This window comes from Arvicola amphibius, chromosome 6 (genome assembly GCF_903992535.2).
Source record: "Arvicola amphibius chromosome 6, mArvAmp1.2, whole genome shotgun sequence".
In the NCBI taxonomy this organism is placed as follows: Eukaryota; Metazoa; Chordata; class Mammalia; order Rodentia; family Cricetidae; genus Arvicola; species Arvicola amphibius.
In genome coordinates this window covers 29,031,838-29,050,177 of record NC_052052.2, presented here as the reverse complement: position 1 = coordinate 29,050,177, position 18,340 = coordinate 29,031,838, and the positions used below count along the sequence as shown (strand labels likewise).

Below are 18,340 nucleotides of genomic sequence, written 5' to 3'. Positions count from 1 at the left end.
CCAGTTCTTCAAAGCCATACATGGCTCAAGGCCGTTGTGTTGCTGGCCCAGAACTAAGCTCAGTGCCAGGTTGCAGCCTAACGTCTGAGAACTCTATAATAATAATTATAAATTATTATTATAGACAATAAAGCCTAGTTACTGGCCTCCGAGATCAAGCTGCCTGTGACATCCCTGCTCTTCTTCCTCTGCCTGTTGGCCATGGGCTGATTTACTCTGCCTCTGTCCTATCATTTGCAAAGGTGAGGAAATAGTCACTATTGCTATTTGGTCGGTCACTTGGGACCTTTCCTGGTGCTGTGATAAGTACCCACAGTAAAGCAGTAAGTAATAGGCTCCACCTACAACCATTGGTCTACGCCCCTAGCTTTAAATAATTTCCAATTTTAGGTCTCTTTTCTGAACCCTATACTCCCTATTTAATTGTGCAGTGGATTTTGAGGACCTGGGACATCACTTTATGAACATGCCCACCAAAGAGTCCTTACCTTCCCCTGTAAATTGATAGGGGATAGCTTCCCTATATTGCTATAAAGATAGCTTCCCCGCCAACCTTTGCTCTCTCAGCCAGTTACATGGAGCAAGTGTCTGCCTTTCCAGGAAACGCATAGTGCACTGACTGGGAAACCTCTATAATGGTTGAGGTTTCCACGGTTTCGGTGTGTGCCCCCAGAGAGAGTATTTGGAGCAGTAGAGTTGGGATGTGTGTCTGGGGAGGCCCGCAGGCCTTCCTGAAACTGGGTGTTTATGCCAGGCGGTGTCAGTACTACCTATCGTCTCTGTGCCTAGTTTGTGTGGGGGTTTGTACGGCGAGAGGCCTGTTCTTTCCCATCAGGAAGTGTCTGCAAGCAGAAGTTACTATTTTTTTTATATTTATTTATTTATTTATTATGTATACAGTATTCTATCTGTGTGTATGCCTGCAGGCCAGAAGAGGGCACCAGACCCCATTACAGATGGTTGTGAGCCACCATGTGGTTGCTGAGAATTGAACTCAGGGAGAGCAGGCAATGCTCTTAACCGCTGAGACATCTCTCCAGCCTCCAGAAGTTACTACTGAGTGGAACTGCAGACATCTTCTGATGACCCTATTTCTCTACACCAAAAGTTTGCTTTCTTCTGCGCCCATCCCAGTGATCAGGACAAAGGGAAGGGACTTCTCTGATGTCCCACACGCTGTACCAACCTCTACAATCTCCCATGTGCCCTGCAAGAGGTTCACCTCGGAGGACTTGCCTTCTGGCTACCCTCTGCACACGGGGGTGGGGGGGCACTTCTCTGAGACAGTGACCTAGGACGATGGCAGCTGAATCTCCTCTCTAGGGACAGGAACTCTCACTGACTAAATAGCTTTGTCTGTTGTCAGACAGGCTCCCCCAGAAAGAGAAGCCCAAGGCTCCTTTCTTCTCTTCCTGAGGCCTGATAGGACAGCTCTGTCATTAAGTGAACTGGGAACTGACTCCCAGGGACACCCCCACCAACCACCGCACCCTCCCCACCTTCTACCTTCCTGCACTCTCTCCTGAAAGTCAGCACCACAAAGGTCTTGGCCACTGTAACGTACTCGGGATGTGGGGACAGAAAGATCAGTAGTTCACGATCATCCTCTGTTACACCGCAAGTCCATGGCCAGTCTGAGCTCCAGGAGACCCTGTCTTCTTCTCCTCTCTAAACAGCATTTGACTGAGACCAGCCTTCTCTGCTGACGGGCCGCAACCGTCCTTGGAGTTTATCACAGACCTTCAAAGCGCACTCCGCCTCCCACCCCCACTTACTTTGGTTCTCTATAGAAGGAATGGCTGAGAAATTACTGTCCAAGAGTCACGGACACCCCCAGTAACCTTTCCAAACCTATCTGCCCTGGACCCCATGGAGCAGGATGGTGCAGGTCTGTCCCTCCCAAAGTTGAGGCACTGCAGAGCGAAGCCTGTCGCACATAAACTAGGGACAGATCCGGAGTCTGTCTGGGCTTCCCCCGTGGGGCCTCCCAGGGCACCTGCCCAAGGCCACCCAGCGCGCCAGTCCAGGCAGCGCCGGTGGAGCGGAGCCGGACCTCCCAGCGGCCGATGGGGGCGGTGACCGCCCGGGGCCTTCCCACGGTTCGGTGGCGCGTCACCGCGGGGGCGAGGGGGCGCCGGGGCGCTCTGGGCTGCGGTGCAGGAAAGGGCCCTGGGAAAGGGCGGTGTCGGCTCCCGGGCCAGGGCGGGGCTGGGGCGGGGCCCACCAACTAACTCCACCGATCGCAGGGCTGAGACCCCACTGCCAGCTCTCGCCATGAAGCGGCCCAGGGCACCCAGTGGCTCCGATGGAGAATCTGACGGAGCCATCGACGTGGGTCGGGAGAGCGACCTCAGGTAAGACAGGGTGGGGCTGAGGCCGTCTAGGGTGAGAGAGAGTCCAGCACACTCAGGTGTGCGCTGCAGCACGCAGGTGTCAGCCAGGTTGCGGGCGTGTGTGCCGTGTCTCCAGTGTGTCCCTAGCACCAGTGCGGTAGATTCCTGGGTACCCCGGGCCAGCTAGGGTTCAGGACACTGGGATGGAAATATGTAAGTAGAGTTCAACTGGGGATATATTATGTCATTTGGCTACGCCAGGGATGGATGACCCTGGAAAGTTTTCCTGCAGATCTTAGAAAACCTTAATAGACTAGATTCCACATTTGTTGCCCTTAATTTCGTCCTTCTTTCCTTCCTTCCTTCCTTCCTTCCTTCCTTCCTTCCTTCCTTCCTTCCTTCCTTTCTTTTGGGTTTTTTTGTTTGCTTCTTTGTTTGGTTTTTTGTTTGTTTGTTTGTTTGTTTTGAGACAGGGTTTCCCTGTAGCTTTGGAGCACGTCCTGGAACTTACTCTTGTAGACTAGGCTGACCTTGAGCTCACAGAGATCCACCTTTCTCTGCCTCCCGAGTCCCGGCGCTCCTAATCTATTTATTATGAAGACATCTGTACTCTTCCAATTTACCCTTCTTTGGGAGCAGTTTTCACATTGTGCACAAAAGAATGGGGGAATATTTTTCCCTTTAAGCACCCTGAACGCGGGAATTTTGGTTTAGGTAAAAAAAAAAAATCATACCCAATTTGCAAGAGCCTAGACTCCAATCTCAGTGCCCCATTACCCAAACCACCCAAATTGCTAGTGTTGTTCCACTTTTGTTAAATGATCTGACCTTTAACCTATGGAACAAACTGAACTTGTATAGTTCTTGCTACTCCCCAGCTCTGTGACTCCATCAGCTTCAGTTTTCTGATCTGTAAAATGGGAATAAACAACAAAGCCAGCTCCGTAGGGTTGGTAAAAGTCAAGTGGAAGAAGGAACGTCAAGGCCTTAGCAGCTCATGGTGAATGCTTAGTGTCAGGCTCCCACTCTGAGTCTCCAAGCCCCTGCCACCCGGCCCACATGTGCCACCAAGTCACATACAGCCTGCCTTTCTCTCCTTTCTTCTTTTCTCTCCTCCCCTTCTCCCCCCACTTACTTATTCAATACCAGGCATTGGCTCCAGAGCCAGGTGCATGCTAGCCAAGTACCCTACCGCCATGCAGTTTGGAGCCTTTGGTTTCCCTGCCTGGGCCTTTTTCCACTCTGGGCTACCGAAGTAGCTTATCTCCCTTGGTCTTCTAAACCTTGTCTCTCCTCACCATGCTCGTGTCCTGGCACATGTAGCACACACGCATAGCTTTTTTTTTTTAAGAGACTATGACCAGGCATGAGGACACATGCCTTTAATCCTAGCACTTGGGGGGGGGGAGCAGAGACAAGCAGATTTCTATAAGAAGCTATGGCTACTTTTCAAGATAGTGAGATGCTATCGCAAAAAAAAAAAAAAAAAAAACAGAGGGGAACTAATGGTATTAGATCTCTCTCTTGCTCTCTCTCTCTCTCTCTCTCTCTCATCTTGCATGTTAGGGGATTTATAATATAGTTTCTTATGTAAACCCTTTAAAAATTACTTAGCAGAAATGACTATTTATAGCAATAATTCTCAAGGCCAGCGCCTGCTATAATAGGGAGGGAACCAGGACCCCATAGTGATGGAGAACAGAACAGCTCAAACTCAGTGCCATTGGGTCTTCAAGGAGCAGTGTACAGAGTTGATGCCAGAGAGCTGAGATGAATCATAGCCGGCCTCTATCCTTCGTGAGCATACATCCTGGGCAGTACTGCCGAGGGCTACAGAGATTCTTGGTTGGGTGGAAGAAGAGCATCAGCTTTGAGGACCCCCAAGTGGGGAGAGGCCACTCACAGCCAGGGTCGATGATAATGGCTTCCTGATGGCGTAGGCACTGTGACTAAGGTGTAAAAGGTCACTATAGGTTCTTTCCCCTTTATATCTTTGTGTCATTTTAGCCAGAGCTCATTGTCAGAGACGGTTCCAGAAGACCAGACCCCTCCAAGGAGGGAAGGCAGCTGGACATCTGGCAGACTGACTTATAACATGCCTCTTTGTAGCACTTTCCAAAGGGCCCTCCCCCCAGCAGACATAAATGCTTCAATTCAGAGACCACTGAACGATGCCTGCTGTGGCCTAGACCCTGGGCTAGGCATCAGAGCCCAGATGTATCCTGCTCAGCCTCTGCCCTCGGGGAACTCTCAGGGAAGAAGAGCTTCATGTACAAAGAAAGCCAGATAAACAGTGGCAGGGGCCACAGGGCTGGGGCAGCCAGACTCTGGGGGTCAGAGGCAGTGCACAAATCCCCCACATTCAGAGATGTGAGACCACAGGAGCAGGGTGTGTTCTGAAGTCACCAAGGACATCTGTCTGGTGGGAGCAACCTGCTCCATCCGTGGGAATCACCCACAGAGCTCTTGTGTGAAGTTGGCCCCCTGAAACAGTCTGGATCTACACAGAATATGGCCTCTCTCTTACCCATCTTCAAATATTTCCTGAGTGCCTCCCACATGTCAGACTCGAAGTCAGGGTCTACGGGCTGTTCCTGTATGATTTAAGGCACATGGTAGTCTTTGAAGTCAAAGAGACCTGAGTGTGACCCTCTCCACCACATCCTTGTGTAAGTGACTTTACTCTTTCCTGAACTACTGACGTTTTCTTTTTGTTTTTTTGTTTTTTTAACAAAAATGAGTGTATAACTATCTGCCTCTGAGGGTGAGCCTTGGATGAGGCTGTATCTGCACATAGCACATAGCTTCTTGCTTTGGCACGCATGATTTCTAGTAAATGTTGTCACATTGGGGGAGGGTGCCACATTCACAAGGCAGCAAAGTTTAGTGGGAAAACTAGCAATCTAGAGACTGCATTGTGGGGCATTCGCAACTCCGTATCTGTCGCGCCCCTCCCCCTAAAACTGTTGTTTTTTTCCTAAAGTTTATTATGCAATGTATGAGACAAATGGCTACGTTCTGCTGTCTAGAACAAAAAGTGCAAGCTACAAGGGAGACATGGTGGGAGGGTGCATGTTTGGAAGGCATTGGCAAGAGTTCTGAGTTAAAAGCCGGTCGATGTGGGGCTGGAGAGATGGCTCAGTGGGTGAAGAACATAAGCTCTTCCAGGTTTGACTCTCGGCACCATAACCCAAGTTCCTAGGGGTCTGGTGCATTTTTGCACAGGCATACATGCAAGCAAAACACCCACACTATATATATATATATATATATGTGTGTGTGTGTGTGTGTGTGTATGTATGTATATATATATATATATTCCTTTTTAAAGGCAGTAGATGTAACTCGGATCCTGGATTTTCCTCTTACTTGCAGCGTGGCTGGTCAAAGGTCCTTTCCCTCTCTGAGTGTTCTCAGTTTTACAAGCAGTCTAAGTTCTGTGTGACTGTCCATCATTTAGAGCATTGATTGGAACACTGCCTTTGCTTGATACAAAATGAGTGAAGTCATCTCCAAAGGTCCCACACAGGCGAGTTCCTAGGTGGAGTTGGGACTGGGGGTGTTCAGGACCGGCAGGAAGACCACTTAGAAAACGACATCACCTGAAGAGACTGCCCTGGGATCCTGTGTAGGGGGTGCAGGAAGCCCATGGAAACACTGGCGTTCACCATCTCCTCCCTGGATCCATGAAGATCTGCCTAGACTCTCAGAGGAGAGGCTCCCAGCCCTCCTCCCACCGTCAGGGCCAGATCCCAGGCTGTGGCGAGCTCTGGCTGGGAGCCTTGAGGATAAGGGGATTGGAGGACCAGTCAGACAGACAGGAAGTCAGACTTAAGAAGGAAAACAATGCTGAATTGGAAGCCAGCAGATAGGTTCCCAGGCTGCTTTGCTCCTTAGCAGCTGTGTGGGCTGGCCAAACCACTTGGGCTCCCTGAGGCTCAGCATCCTCATCTGGAAAATGGACTTTTATAAAACCCAGAGAAGAGAGATTCTTGGTGGTGGTGCCAAGTAAACTGTAAGGTGAGATTTGCCTGGGAAATCTGGAGGAAGAGGCAGAGCAGCTGGCAGGGGGGGGCTTGACCAGGAGGCTGGGGGAAAGGTGGATGGTGCCCTTAGCCCTGAAGCTGGGTGTTGCCTGTCAGCCTCTGACAGACAGTCCCTGAGGGGGGATCAGTCTGTGAGGCAGTGACGTGCACAAGGCTAACCCAATACCCAGAGAGATGCTTTATCCTGCCTGGGAAACAAAGGCTGCGTTTCTTATGTACCTTGGCTCTTAGAGCTTGTCCCCAGCGAACCAGGGAAGCTTTGTAAACAAACTGCCCTACAGATCTCAGGCCCTGGCCCACAGGGGCCCTGGCCTCCCAGGAGCTTTCACAGGCCTCTTGGTGGCTCTGTTTGTCCAGATGTGCGGGTGAAAGATACGTCTTTTTCCAGATGTGGTTGGAACAAGCCTGAAGCAATGTGCTATCTGGTCTCTCCTGAAGCTGCCTTTCTGTGAGGCATTGAGAATGACCGAACTTCAGATGCCACAAGGAGAGTCACATGGGCTGAGACCCTCCTGGTGAACCGCCTATGCCCTTATTCACAAAAGTCTAAAAGACAGATTTCTATGGTGTTCATATTTATGGTCTCTGTCATGCTAAAGATAAGGGTGGGAGTTAGAAATCCTATTGTGAGATCTGCTGTGTCCCAAGCTTGCTGAGGACCTGAGCTGTAACAGAGAATGAAGCGGACGAGCCTCATAACCTCATGGACCTGTCTGCTGGAGAGATGGAGTTTAATTAAATAATCGTGCCTGGATAAAACAGTAAGACAGCGCAAGTGCTGTGGACAAAGGCATCTGCGAGAGTAAACAGCAGGGGCCACATGACAGACTAGCAATTCAAAAGGGGGGATCCTAAGGGAGGTGGCAGTTGAGTGGCAATCTGAAGGTTGGTTGAAGTCATCGGGCTGTGGTGAGGCGCCAAGGAGATGGACTGGACCAGAGATTTCCAGACTACAGAACACACATGCCAACGTAGGAAAGTTAGTGCATTCCGATTGGAGCGTGCAGAGCAAGAGACAGCTGAATCTAAGAGGTGACAGGAACCAATTGGACCAGCCAAAGGATGATGTTTTTGGGTGTTAAAAGCATTGAGAAGCCACTGGGGCGATTTAAGAAGGTTAAGATCAAGTGTGCATTTAAATGCTCACTCTGCTGGTAGTGGCAGGAAAAACAAGTGCACCGGGACCAAGGGAAGGCTCTTCATGTAAGCCTGTGGGTGAGAGACAGAGGACCATGGAGAACAAGAAAACACACACATGAAACTATCTAGACACGGGAGAGGTGGGTTTTGACCGCGTAAGGTGAAGAAAAGGCTCAATCACAGAAAGCGCCAGAGAACTAGAAGCTGGGGGCGGCCCTTACTGAGATGGAGAACCTAGGTAGACAAGAAACAGGTGCCCGGCAAGCTCATGGGCTCCTGTTGAGATGTTTGTTGGGGTTCCAAAACGGCAGGGGAGGCACATTGCTCAAAGGTGCTAAGCGTAGCATCAATAGGGTTGGGTCCTTGGTGCTCTCCAGGGAACCTCTGCCTTCTGCGAGGACAGCTGGAGCAAAAAGCCATTCAGAGGGAAAGCAATTGGGATGATTACTCTGGCCAAAAATCTGGGACAGGAAATCCCTCTGCTGAATCTTTGTAATACAACTAACTATTGGTGTTGGAACAAACATCCATCATTCAGCCTGGGCTTCAAGAGGGAGGCACAGGCATGGGAGGCAGGACGAGGATACCCGGACTCCTGCCTCCTGGGAGGCCAGACCACTGTCCCCGAGCGTGCGAGAGGAGCCTGTGACCCAGATGCCGCCTCCACCTCGCCCCCGGCCGCGCCGCGTGGGAGGAGGCGGCAGCTGCGGGCCGGGCGGAGGGCGGGCGGCGGCGCTCCGGTCCGTGGGAAGCAGCGGCATCTGCGCTTTCCACGCTCCTTCCCAGCGGCTAGCTCTGAAATCTAACCCTCCCGGGCCGGCCCGGCGGCCGCTGGCCCGCGCCCTCAGTCAACCCACCCCTGGGATCAAGTTGCAGGACCCGAGAAAGAGCATCTCGGTTCCCCGACGGTCGGCCGTCCGCAAGGGCGGGCAGGGGGTAGACGAGCTACCCACGTCTGCCAGAGGCTGACAGACAGGAAGCCAGGCGAGCACAGAGGACTTGGCACCAGACAAATGGGTTCCGGGGAGAAATGAGAGCAGACGACCCCTTCTCATGCTCTGTGTCCCTTACTGGTCTGGGAGACTATAACTATAACCACCTGGGAGCCCTACTCCACCCTCCATGCATTCAGGTCCCCGCCTGCTTCCAGCTGGGCCTTCTAGGTCAGCCTAGGCGAGGGAGATGGTCCCTCAGCTCTGAGAAACTAGCCTTTCTCTTCCTCTGCAGCCAGATGGCCAGACCGCTGACCACCCCCAGCCCTTCGCAGATGCAAGCCCGGAAGAAGCGCAGAGGGGTGAGTGAGCAACAGCGTTTGAGGAGCCCAGGCGGGGTTTGCACTGCATCCCAGGAGGCCTTGCCCACCATCCCAGCTGACTGGACAGGTTCAAACCCAAGCTTGACCCATTGCAATCCTGGTGGCTGGGCATGCTGCCACCCCTCCAATGCCTTGCTTCTTCTACTTCTGAGTGACAGGTAGCACCTACCTCAAAAGACTGATTTGTACCCAGGTGGTGGCAGCGTACACCTTTAATCTCAGCCTCAGCACTCGGGAGGCAGAGACAGAAGGATCTCTGTGAGGTGGAGCCAGCCTGGTCTACAGAGGGAGTTCCAGGACAGGCTCCAAAGCTACAGAGAAACCCTGTCTTGAAAAACCAAAAATAATTTTTAAAAAATTCCCTTGAACTCCTATTCCCCCTGTCTTAACCTCCCAAACGCTGGGATTACAGGCATGTGCTACCTGGTTTTTGCAGTCCTGAGGATTTAGTTCAGGCCTCATACATGCATACATGCTAGAAGCAAGCACGCTACCAACTGAGCAAATCCCTAGCCCACGAAGGGCTGTTCTGAAGACTGAGTGCATTCCTGTAAACTCTGCTGGGCACCTGACAATGGACCATTAATACTCTTGTAGTCTCCCCTCTACCCAGAACTTCATCCTCTTTGTGTGGATCAGGGAGGTGCAGAGGGGAGCCCCTTGCTAGCAGCTCTCCATCGTACCCCACCCCTCCTTGTCCTGGGGATCCAGACGCCTGGGATCTGGCAGGAGCCAGCCATTCACATCACCAGAAGACGTAGGCAAATCCTTTTTCCCTACCTCGTATTCTGTCTCTAAAAAGTGATGGATTATAATTTCTACCCTTCTATGAGGTTTCTGTTGCCAGAATCTGGGGAAATCAGGGATGGTGTGAACGAAAGCCTCTGCAGTTGGGGAGAACAAGACCCAGCATTCTTCAGGGTTTCTCATGATCCCGAAACTGGAGGGCTAACTCTGGCCCGGCGGGGTCTCCCAGGTCTACACCGGTGCTGAGGCTGGTGCCCCCATGCTGATAGGCAGTGCCCTGCTTTACCTATGGCGAATGCTGTCCCTACAGACCAGGACAAGAGGCCCCAGTGCTAGTGCCAGCTCTACACTTCCACTGTGCGACATTAAGCAAATTATTGTCATCCTGAACTCTCGTTCTCATTCTCCATAAATAAGGAGTAGATTTATTCCCCCAGGAAAAAAAATATCTCTGGGGAAAATGTGAGTCAGTGCCCACCAGGGAACCCTGGAAAGTGTGATGAAATTGCCTTCAGGGAACTTCGTGTCACTGGTTTTCAGATCATAGAAAAACGGCGCCGAGACCGCATCAACAGCAGCCTTTCCGAATTGCGACGCTTGGTGCCCACGGCCTTTGAGAAACAGGTATGTGACATTGCTGATGTGGTAGGAGGCAGGGTGTGGTTCCCGTGGTATTACTTACTGCCAGCAGAGCTGTGATCATTTATAAATAGCTGTCACTGGGGTCTGGGCACTTATTGAAGATCTGAGTTCAAATCCACAGCAGCCATGTAAAAGTCAAACATGACTGTGCACACCTGTGGCTCCAGCACTGGGAGGCAGAGACAGACAGATTCTAGGAGCCAGGACAGTGAGGACTTGGGTTCAGTCTGGGTCTCCCATTGTGGAAGGAGAGAGATGGCTCTAGCAAGCTGACCTCTGAGCTACACACACACACACACACACACACACACACACACATGCACACACACAATTAATTCTTAATATGTAGGGCTGGAGAGGCGATCCAGCAATTAAAAGTATGTGCTGCTCTCCAGAGGACTAGAGTTAATTCCCAGCCAGCAGCTCACAACTGCACACAACCCCAACTCTGGGAGATCTGATGATGTCTTCTGGCCTCTGCAGGCACCTGTACACACATGAGCATACATTCACACATATACGCACACTTCATAGAAACAATAAAAAATCTAAGAAAAAAATAAGAGAGAATATTAAAAGGATGATACTTTATGTTATCTCCTGGCTTCCACATGTGTACACGCACATACACAAGGTGTACACATGCCACATACATGTGTATACACACACATATGCATAGTTGTCACTGTCCAGGGGACAAGGGGAATAGATGATTATTCTTAGCAAGATGTCTTGGGTATGGTGGCTTTATACCTGATGTGTTCCTTTGGGTTAAATCCTAAAAGTGATCCTGAGAGGCAGGGATTATTCTGCACATTGCACATAAGAAAGTGAAGGCCAGAGATGTCATGTAGTATCTATCTATTACAAGGCTAGTACATACCTGAGCAGAAACAGCATGGAGCTGTATCACATGTCTCCAGACATTTCTAGAGCTCTTTGATAGTAAAACAGGCCACTCAGGGAGTAAGTTGTTGTTGAACATGGTGGGGGGGGGCATAAGGTGGAGAGACAAACGGTTGATCGGACCGCCTCAAAGATCCTTACCCTTTGCTCAAGGCTCAGGTCACACGGCATCTGCCTTCCCTTAGGCAAGTAAGTCCAAGTCAGCCATTCCACAGATGCTCATTAAAGCCTCCTCAGAGCCAGCAATGAGCTAGACTTGGTGTCTGTCTTTGAGGGACTGGCATGGAAAGTATGACCCTCAGGTTTCCCACGGGAGCCAAGGTTGGTTCCCCGGAGGCTTAGGAAACATCCCCAAGAGAGAACGGAGGAAGGGCAAGTGCTTCAGATGATGCTGGGACCTGGGGATACTGAGGTCGGAGGTGGGTTCCCAGGATAGCAGGTCTGTAGGGCAGGTGATGGTGGGATAACAGCAGAAGTCCCGAGAGGGTGAGGAGGCCATGGAGACAGATGAGTCCTTCTGGGAGAGAGGCGGGCTGACATTCACCGAGAGCATTTCAGCAGAGAGGCGCCCAAGAGGCAAGGTGGAAGGAGACTAAACAGGTCTCGATCAAGGCAGTCGAGTCAGGGAGGGATTTTAGGATGGAAGCCCCGCAATGGTGCCAACAGGCGGACTGAGAAGGGAGCTGGCGAGCACCCTTTCAGACTTGGAGAGCTTGGACAGAGGAGCAGCCTCTGTGGTCAGGGCGTGGGAGGAAAGGGGGGGGGGAAATCCAGGCGGTGAGTGTGGATGGGGACAGTGAGCAACAGCAGTCACCTGCAGGCTGCACCCTCTGCCTTCGGTACCCACAGGGCTCCTCCAAGCTGGAGAAGGCCGAGGTCTTGCAGATGACGGTGGATCACTTGAAGATGCTCCACGCCTCCGGTGGCACAGGTACAGTGTCACACTCTATGTACTTTGACATAGGGCCGTAAGGGTCAACAGGTGCGCTCAGACTAGTAGACAAAGTTGTCATTGCCCTTCTGTCGAAGGACTGACTTAGGTTCCAGCCGCCATTTGCCAAGCTCCTCTTCTTGTGTCCTTCCTTGGTGTTTGCTTTGAGCGAAGGGTTTCGCTCTGGAGCCCACGCTGACCTCAGACTCAACAGCTCCTCCTGCCTCAGCCTCTCGAGCTCTGAGATGACAGGCAGGAGCAACTACAACGGATTGTTTCCCTTCCTTCATTGTCCCCATCGCTGCTTCCCGTGTGTCCACTTGGCCTAACCCTTTCTTCAGTTGACTCCTCCCGGTCTTTGTGCAACGGGCTTCCAGAAGACCCACCAGCAAGACCTGGTTAACAGGTAGACAGCTTGGATAAGCAAATTTTCACTAGAATCCCCGTCTTCGACTAACCTGAACCCAGCGGGGAACCTGCCTGAGAGTTTTAGCCACAGACATCTCGCTGATGTCTCTGCGTGTCGGCCTTAGCTTCTGGACTGCTGTTGTATCTTTGGCAGCACCGGGAAGCGAGTCATGCTCACAGCAGGTGTCAGAGCACAGGACCGAGGCAAGCCACCGTTTCCTTAGTGCCTTCCAGTAAAGCCATGGAGCAGCTATGACCTTTAGAACCCCCAGGTGAACGGAAATCTTGTCTCGAAGTTTCTGGGTGTGCTAGGCGATTTCACGATCGGGAAGCCTTCACGCTCCACAGATCTTAGCATAAAGATGTAAAGCTCAAGAGGAGCTTTCAACTCTGGGGGAGAACAGTGGCATTTTAAGTGATCGGAATGGGAGCTGCTTCGAATCCGTGCTGCTAGGCAGCGGCACCTGGGGACAGGCGGCACCGCAGGGTAGGGTCTCCCGGAAGGAGGCAGTCTGGATTGGACTCTAGGAATTCACAAGTTTCGCAGACCCTACCCAATAGCTCGAGAAGTCTGCCAAAGGAACACATTCCTAGCAGTGGCACCCGGCGGGGAGATGTTTCAAATTATATTCCTGGTTATCCTATTAAAAGGAAAGCGGCGATTAGCGTGTGGGCGGCACTTTCAAATCTTTCCACTTATCTTACAAGATCCAGGAAGGAGGGGGCGGGGGGGGGCAGCTGTCCTCGCCACTCTGGCTCAGGCTAATGGTGAGGTCAGAGAATTGTGGTTGGGAGTGCAGGCTTTTGATTTGAATTCTGGCTCTGCTGCTTCTTAACTCTGTGGCTTAAGACAGATGGTTTTATCCTCTGTGCCCCTGGGTTTCTTCAGCTGTAAAGTGGGTACGGTACAAGCGTGTTCAGGAGGACTGAATTAGATACTGGGGTGAAGTGTGTAGTAAGTGTGAACTCAGCAGACGCTTGTTTGAAAGAACAACCTAGCCAGGCGTGGTGGTGTGCGCACGTAGCCACAGCTCTCTGGGAAGTGGGGGCCGGAGGATCAGGAGTTCCAGATCGTGGTAGGCAACACAGTGGGTTCCAGGCCAGTCTGGACTATGAGAATGGCTATCTCAAAATTAACTAAAATTAATTAGAAGAGGCCGAGGATGTAGCTCAGTTGGCAGATGCTTGCTTCCTATCCGCAAAGCCTTGGGTTCAATCCCTAGCACTGTATTAACCAGGCATGGAGGCCCAGCCCTGTGGTCCCAGTACTTAGAGTGTGGAGACAAGAAGATGAGACGGTCAAAATTCAACTACGTAGTGAGTTGAAAGTTGGCTTGAACTCCATTTGACCAAATCTCAAAGTACATAAAGAAATAAATGTTTAAGCGGGCCAGCGGTGGTACATGCCTTTAATCCCAGCACTCTTGAGTTTTAGGACAGCCTGCTCTACGGAGGGAGTTCCAAGACAGTCAGGGCTACCCAGAGAAACCTTGTCTTAAAAAACAAAGAAAGAAACTCGTGTGTGTGTGTGTGTGTGTGTGTGTGTGTGTGTGTGTACAGCAAACACAGAGGTGCATCATCACATGGCATAGCCCAGTCTCACCCCAAACTGCCCAGACTTGGCAGTCTCCTGCTGAGCTGTCCCTCCAAGGGTCCCCAGCCATGAACCAGTCAGGAGCCAGTCCTGCTGCTCCTTCTCTGTCCAGAGGTGGCTGAGAGAAGGGCAGGTATGTAGAGGCAGTAGAGGTGTGGATGCCTGTGGTCCACCTGGCCTGCCCATCAGTGACCTTGCCTGATGGCAGCCGCATGGGGCCAGGACATTCCAAACTGCGTTCTGAGCTGGAGATGAACCCAGATGCAGCAGCAGCTGGGCCAGTGGCAGAAGTGATGCTGTTTCCATTTATGGAGTGGGTCCGAGTACCCTCTCTACTCGCAGGGAATACTACAGCAGCGAGCATGACTTCCATTGCCTCCCCATTTTCAAGCTAAGGAAACTGGGGCTTGCCGGGCGGTGGTGGCGCACGCCTTTAATCCCAGCACTCGGGAGGCAGAGGCAGGCGGATCTCTGTGAGTTCGAGGCCAACCTGGTCTACAAGAGCTAGTTCCAGGACAGGCTCTAAAAAAGCTGCAGAGAAACCCTGTCTCGAAAAACCAAAAAAAAAAAAAAAAAAAAAAAGGAAACTGGGGCTTAGGGATGCTCATCCGTGGCCAGTTTAAGTGGCAGATCCACAATCCGAACCCAGCTCTGGTGGCTCCTAAAGGCTTCACCACTGCACAGTTGTGCCTTCTCCAAGAGGCCTTCTGCTCTGAAAGCTGCTGCCATTCCCTCCTCCCCCCAAACCTGGCTCTTTTCAGAGTTAGTCTACATCTTCTATAGGTGCTGTCTTTTCACAGGTGTCTGCTTAGAGAAATTATGTGGGCCACAAGATGTTCTTCACATTCATGTTAATCACGAAATGTGAGGAAAATACATTTTGTGACACAGCATGGTTTCTTGTGCTTTATAATGGGAGACTGGGACTCAGAGAGGTGAAGGGATATGTCCCAGGGAACGGGGTCATTATAAACTACATAGGTGGGGCAGGTCACACAGGGTATCTTCCGCTAGGCCCTGTGCTTCTCTCCCTGGCATGCCCTCATGGTACTTTACTTACAGGGTTCTTCGATGCCCGAGCCCTGGCTGTTGACTTCCGGAGCATTGGTTTTCGGGAATGTCTCACTGAGGTCATCAGGTACCTGGGGGTCCTGGAAGGACCCAGCAGCCATGCAGACCCTGTCCGGATTCGCCTTCTCTCTCACCTCAACAGCTACGCAGCTGAGATGGAGCCTTCCCCCACACCCACTGGGGCCCTGGCCTTCCCTGTGTGGCCCTGGTCCTTCCTCCATAGCTGTCCAGGCTGGCCTTCCCTAAGCAGCCAGCTCGCCATTCTGGGAAGAGTGCCTGGCCCTGTCCTCCCCAACATCTCCTCTCCCACTTACCCTGTCTCTGCCCTCCAGTCCACACCAGTGCATAGAGTGGCTGGTACCATCCTGCCAACCCGGAGGAATCTGTTGCCTAGTCGAGGAGCAACTTCCACCCAGAGAGCCCATCCTCCTGAAAGGCCAGCTGCCCCTCCCCCCACAGCCCCTGGTAGCAGGGCTTCCAGGAGCAACCATGTGCTCTCTGTCCTGCCATCGTCTTCCCCGACAGCCCTTGGAGCTGGGAAGTCTGATGACAGTCCATCTCCTTTGGGGCCAACTGGGAGGCCACCAGCAGCGGTGCTCTGCCACTCCTGGGTCTCTGAAATCACTGAAATTGGGGCTTTCTGAGCTGACCCCCCTAACACCCATCCCCTAGAAATGGGGAACGTTGCTATTCTCCCCCAGGAGCTCTGGAAATGGCGCCAACTTTTCTAGAATGGCTTTGACACAAAGGCTTCTCTCCTCCCCCATCAGAGCCCCCCCAGGCCCCTACTCTCAACCAATCCTGCTGCCCTCCTGGCTCCCCTGTCACCTTTTCAGAGCTCAGAACCTTAGTCTCATTCCCACAGGCACAGATGAATTACATGGTGCCTGTGACCCCACCCCCCCGAGGCACTGTGGACCCAGGACTCATGGACTTGGAGTCTGGAGTTGAATCTTTAACCTAAAGGCTGCCATGGAGGCGCAGGCTGCTCCCATGATGAGGTGGGACTCGCAGTCCTGAGGACTGGTGGGATTCAGCCACCCCAGGCCAACAGGATGGAGTGTACCATCTGCTTCACTTCCTGAAGACAGAAATGAAGCAGTGGCTGTTGAGCTGTCTCTGTGGCCCCTCCCAGAACAGGGAAGCACAGGACAAATCTGTTCTCCAAACAGTTAAGGCCTGCAGCTACTACCATCGTCCCAACTTCAGACGCCCACGTGACTGACTACCCACTAAGGCTTGACAAGCCAGGCCAGGAGGATTCCCACAGCAGCGGAGCTCTAGCGGGATGTTTCTACCAGCAGGTCTCCACAGTGCTTCAGACCGGAACTGCTCCTTTTCTCTTGGGTACCATCCTCTGGGACTGTGGCCCTTCCCACAGGGTTCCGAGTGTTGATGACCTGTGGTCCTGATGGTGGAACTCTAAGAAGCATTCTCTTGGGATTCGGCACCAGACGTCTGAGCCGCCTGGTTTGCATCCGGCTCCCAGAGCCCAGACTGCTGCCACAGCCAAGGGCTGTCAGGCTGGATAAAAATAACTTGGAGGAGTGGGGGGGGGGGACACAGGCAGAGGCGGCTGGGCTCTTCAAGGTCATGCAGCGGGTCGAGGGCCTGAGAGCTCACTCACATTTCACACAGCTGCCTCTGCTCAGAGGCCAGCTCATTCCCCAGATCCGCCTCAGGCCACTTGCCTCTCTAATGGGAATAAATGGCCAGTGGACCAGCAGAGATTGAACTGACATTTAGGGTCACCCTATTAGGGGACAAAGTGTGAAAGCCTTTCTCTCTTTGGTGAGCACTTGCTTCCCCACAGTCCCCCTGAGGACTGCCCAGTGTGCCATCCGGGAACACCCTGGTTAATGCCTGGCAAAACCAAGACTGTGGGAACCTGGAACTGGTTATGCACTGATGCTGGGGCCATGCTGATTATGAAATACTTGCAAGGTCGGTCCAGAAAGCCCCCCATCCCGGTCCCAGCCTTTGATGGAACCGCGGTCGTCAGAGCTGCAATAAGGAACCTGTGGGCACACAAGTAGAGTTTACCAAGCCCTGGGAGCATACGGGTCATTTCAGAAAAGTGGGACAGAGGGCAGAGGTCATCTGAGTGACCCAGAAAGAGTTTGTGCATAGATCATGAAGAGATAAAGACTTCTTCACTCCTTAGTAGAAGCAAGTTCTTTAATCTTTCTGCCATATTGGACCCATCTGGCATCCCTGTGGAGTGCATCATCAGCCCACTGAGAGAGACAGATATGGGGTAGAAGAGTCATGCAGGTTCCTGGGGCTGCGGAGAGGTGATAGAAGTGCCTGGATATTAGGGTCTTTCCGCGGGCATGCTGTTTGGCAGCTTTCTAGCCAGAGATTCCACGTTCCACTCACAGCTGAGCTGTGGGAAACACATTTCCATGTTGCAGGTACCTGGAATGTAACACCGTGGAAATACGGCAGAAGTGGCCGAACCCTCTGAGCATCCATCCTGGTTGGCCTTGGGACATTTTCCCAGGAGACTGGGCAGGTGACCTCTCCCTCACTCCTTGACACTCAGCTGAGTACTCAAATCTCCTGTTTCTAGTCCCAAGCCTTTCTGGTTGATCCAGCACTCTCGTACCACTGCGGGGTGTTGCAGACAAGCAATAAAGCTGTTTAGTTCTGGAAACTTCCACCAACAAACTTCCACTTCTACTTCCTGGATGTTTCTAGAGTCTCTGACCCATAGCTCCAGGTCTGGCAATGTGCCCTCTCTCCTAGATTATTGCCCCAGTTTCTTTGCTTTTCTCTGTCTGTACCAGTCAGTTCTCAGCAGCCACGCGGCGTGCGCAGAACACGCCATATCAACCCAGCCTGAAACCTAGACACCCACCCCCACTCCACACCCTGTTATTCTAATGACAAAAATAAGCTCTCTTTCTAAATCCTAACCTGACTTCTGCCCTTGTTTCTTGCTGGCCCCAAACCTGCTCAGTGCTTATGCTACACAGGCCTGGTCTCATATTCCCAGCATTCCCATCTTTAGAACTTCTCTCATGAGGTTCCCAGAATGCTCCTCCCTTCCCTTGGCATGACCTACTTCAGCTCCTCAGGCCTGGCCTTCCACATCACCTCTCCTGGAGGCCTTTCGGGACTGATGTGCTTGAATCACTCATTCATCTCCAAAGTCCCAATTGTTTCTCTTTATGGAGAGTTTGCTAATGCATACCTGCTTGTGTG

The 18,340-nt window shown here is 52.0% G+C and overlaps 1 protein-coding gene across 1 annotated transcript; it reads left to right on the top strand.

Moving 5' to 3' along the window:
• Window positions 1–2,233: 2,233 nt before the first annotated feature.
• Heyl (hes related family bHLH transcription factor with YRPW motif like) lies at window positions 2,234–17,802 on the top strand. The gene is made up of 5 exons (XM_038333926.1): window positions 2,234–2,354; window positions 8,747–8,813; window positions 10,122–10,205; window positions 11,979–12,060; window positions 15,125–17,802. The coding sequence occupies exons 1-5, from the start codon at window positions 2,275–2,277 to the stop codon at window positions 15,775–15,777; spliced, it is 966 nt and encodes a 321-aa protein (XP_038189854.1). The 5' UTR covers window positions 2,234–2,274; the 3' UTR covers window positions 15,778–17,802.
• Window positions 17,803–18,340: the final 538 nt, after the last annotated feature.

Excerpts from the sequence above, each read along its gene's own strand:
- Heyl (XM_038333926.1), top strand. The coding sequence starts at position 2,275 with ATGAAGCGGCCCAGGGCACCCAGTGGCTCCGATGGAGAATCTGACGGA. Across the intron at positions 8,814-10,121 it reads CCCGGAAGAAGCGCAGAGGG|ATCATAGAAAAACGGCGCCG; the intron begins GTGAGTGAGCAA and ends ACTGGTTTTCAG. Across the intron at positions 12,061-15,124 it reads CCACGCCTCCGGTGGCACAG|GGTTCTTCGATGCCCGAGCC; the intron begins GTACAGTGTCAC and ends CTTTACTTACAG.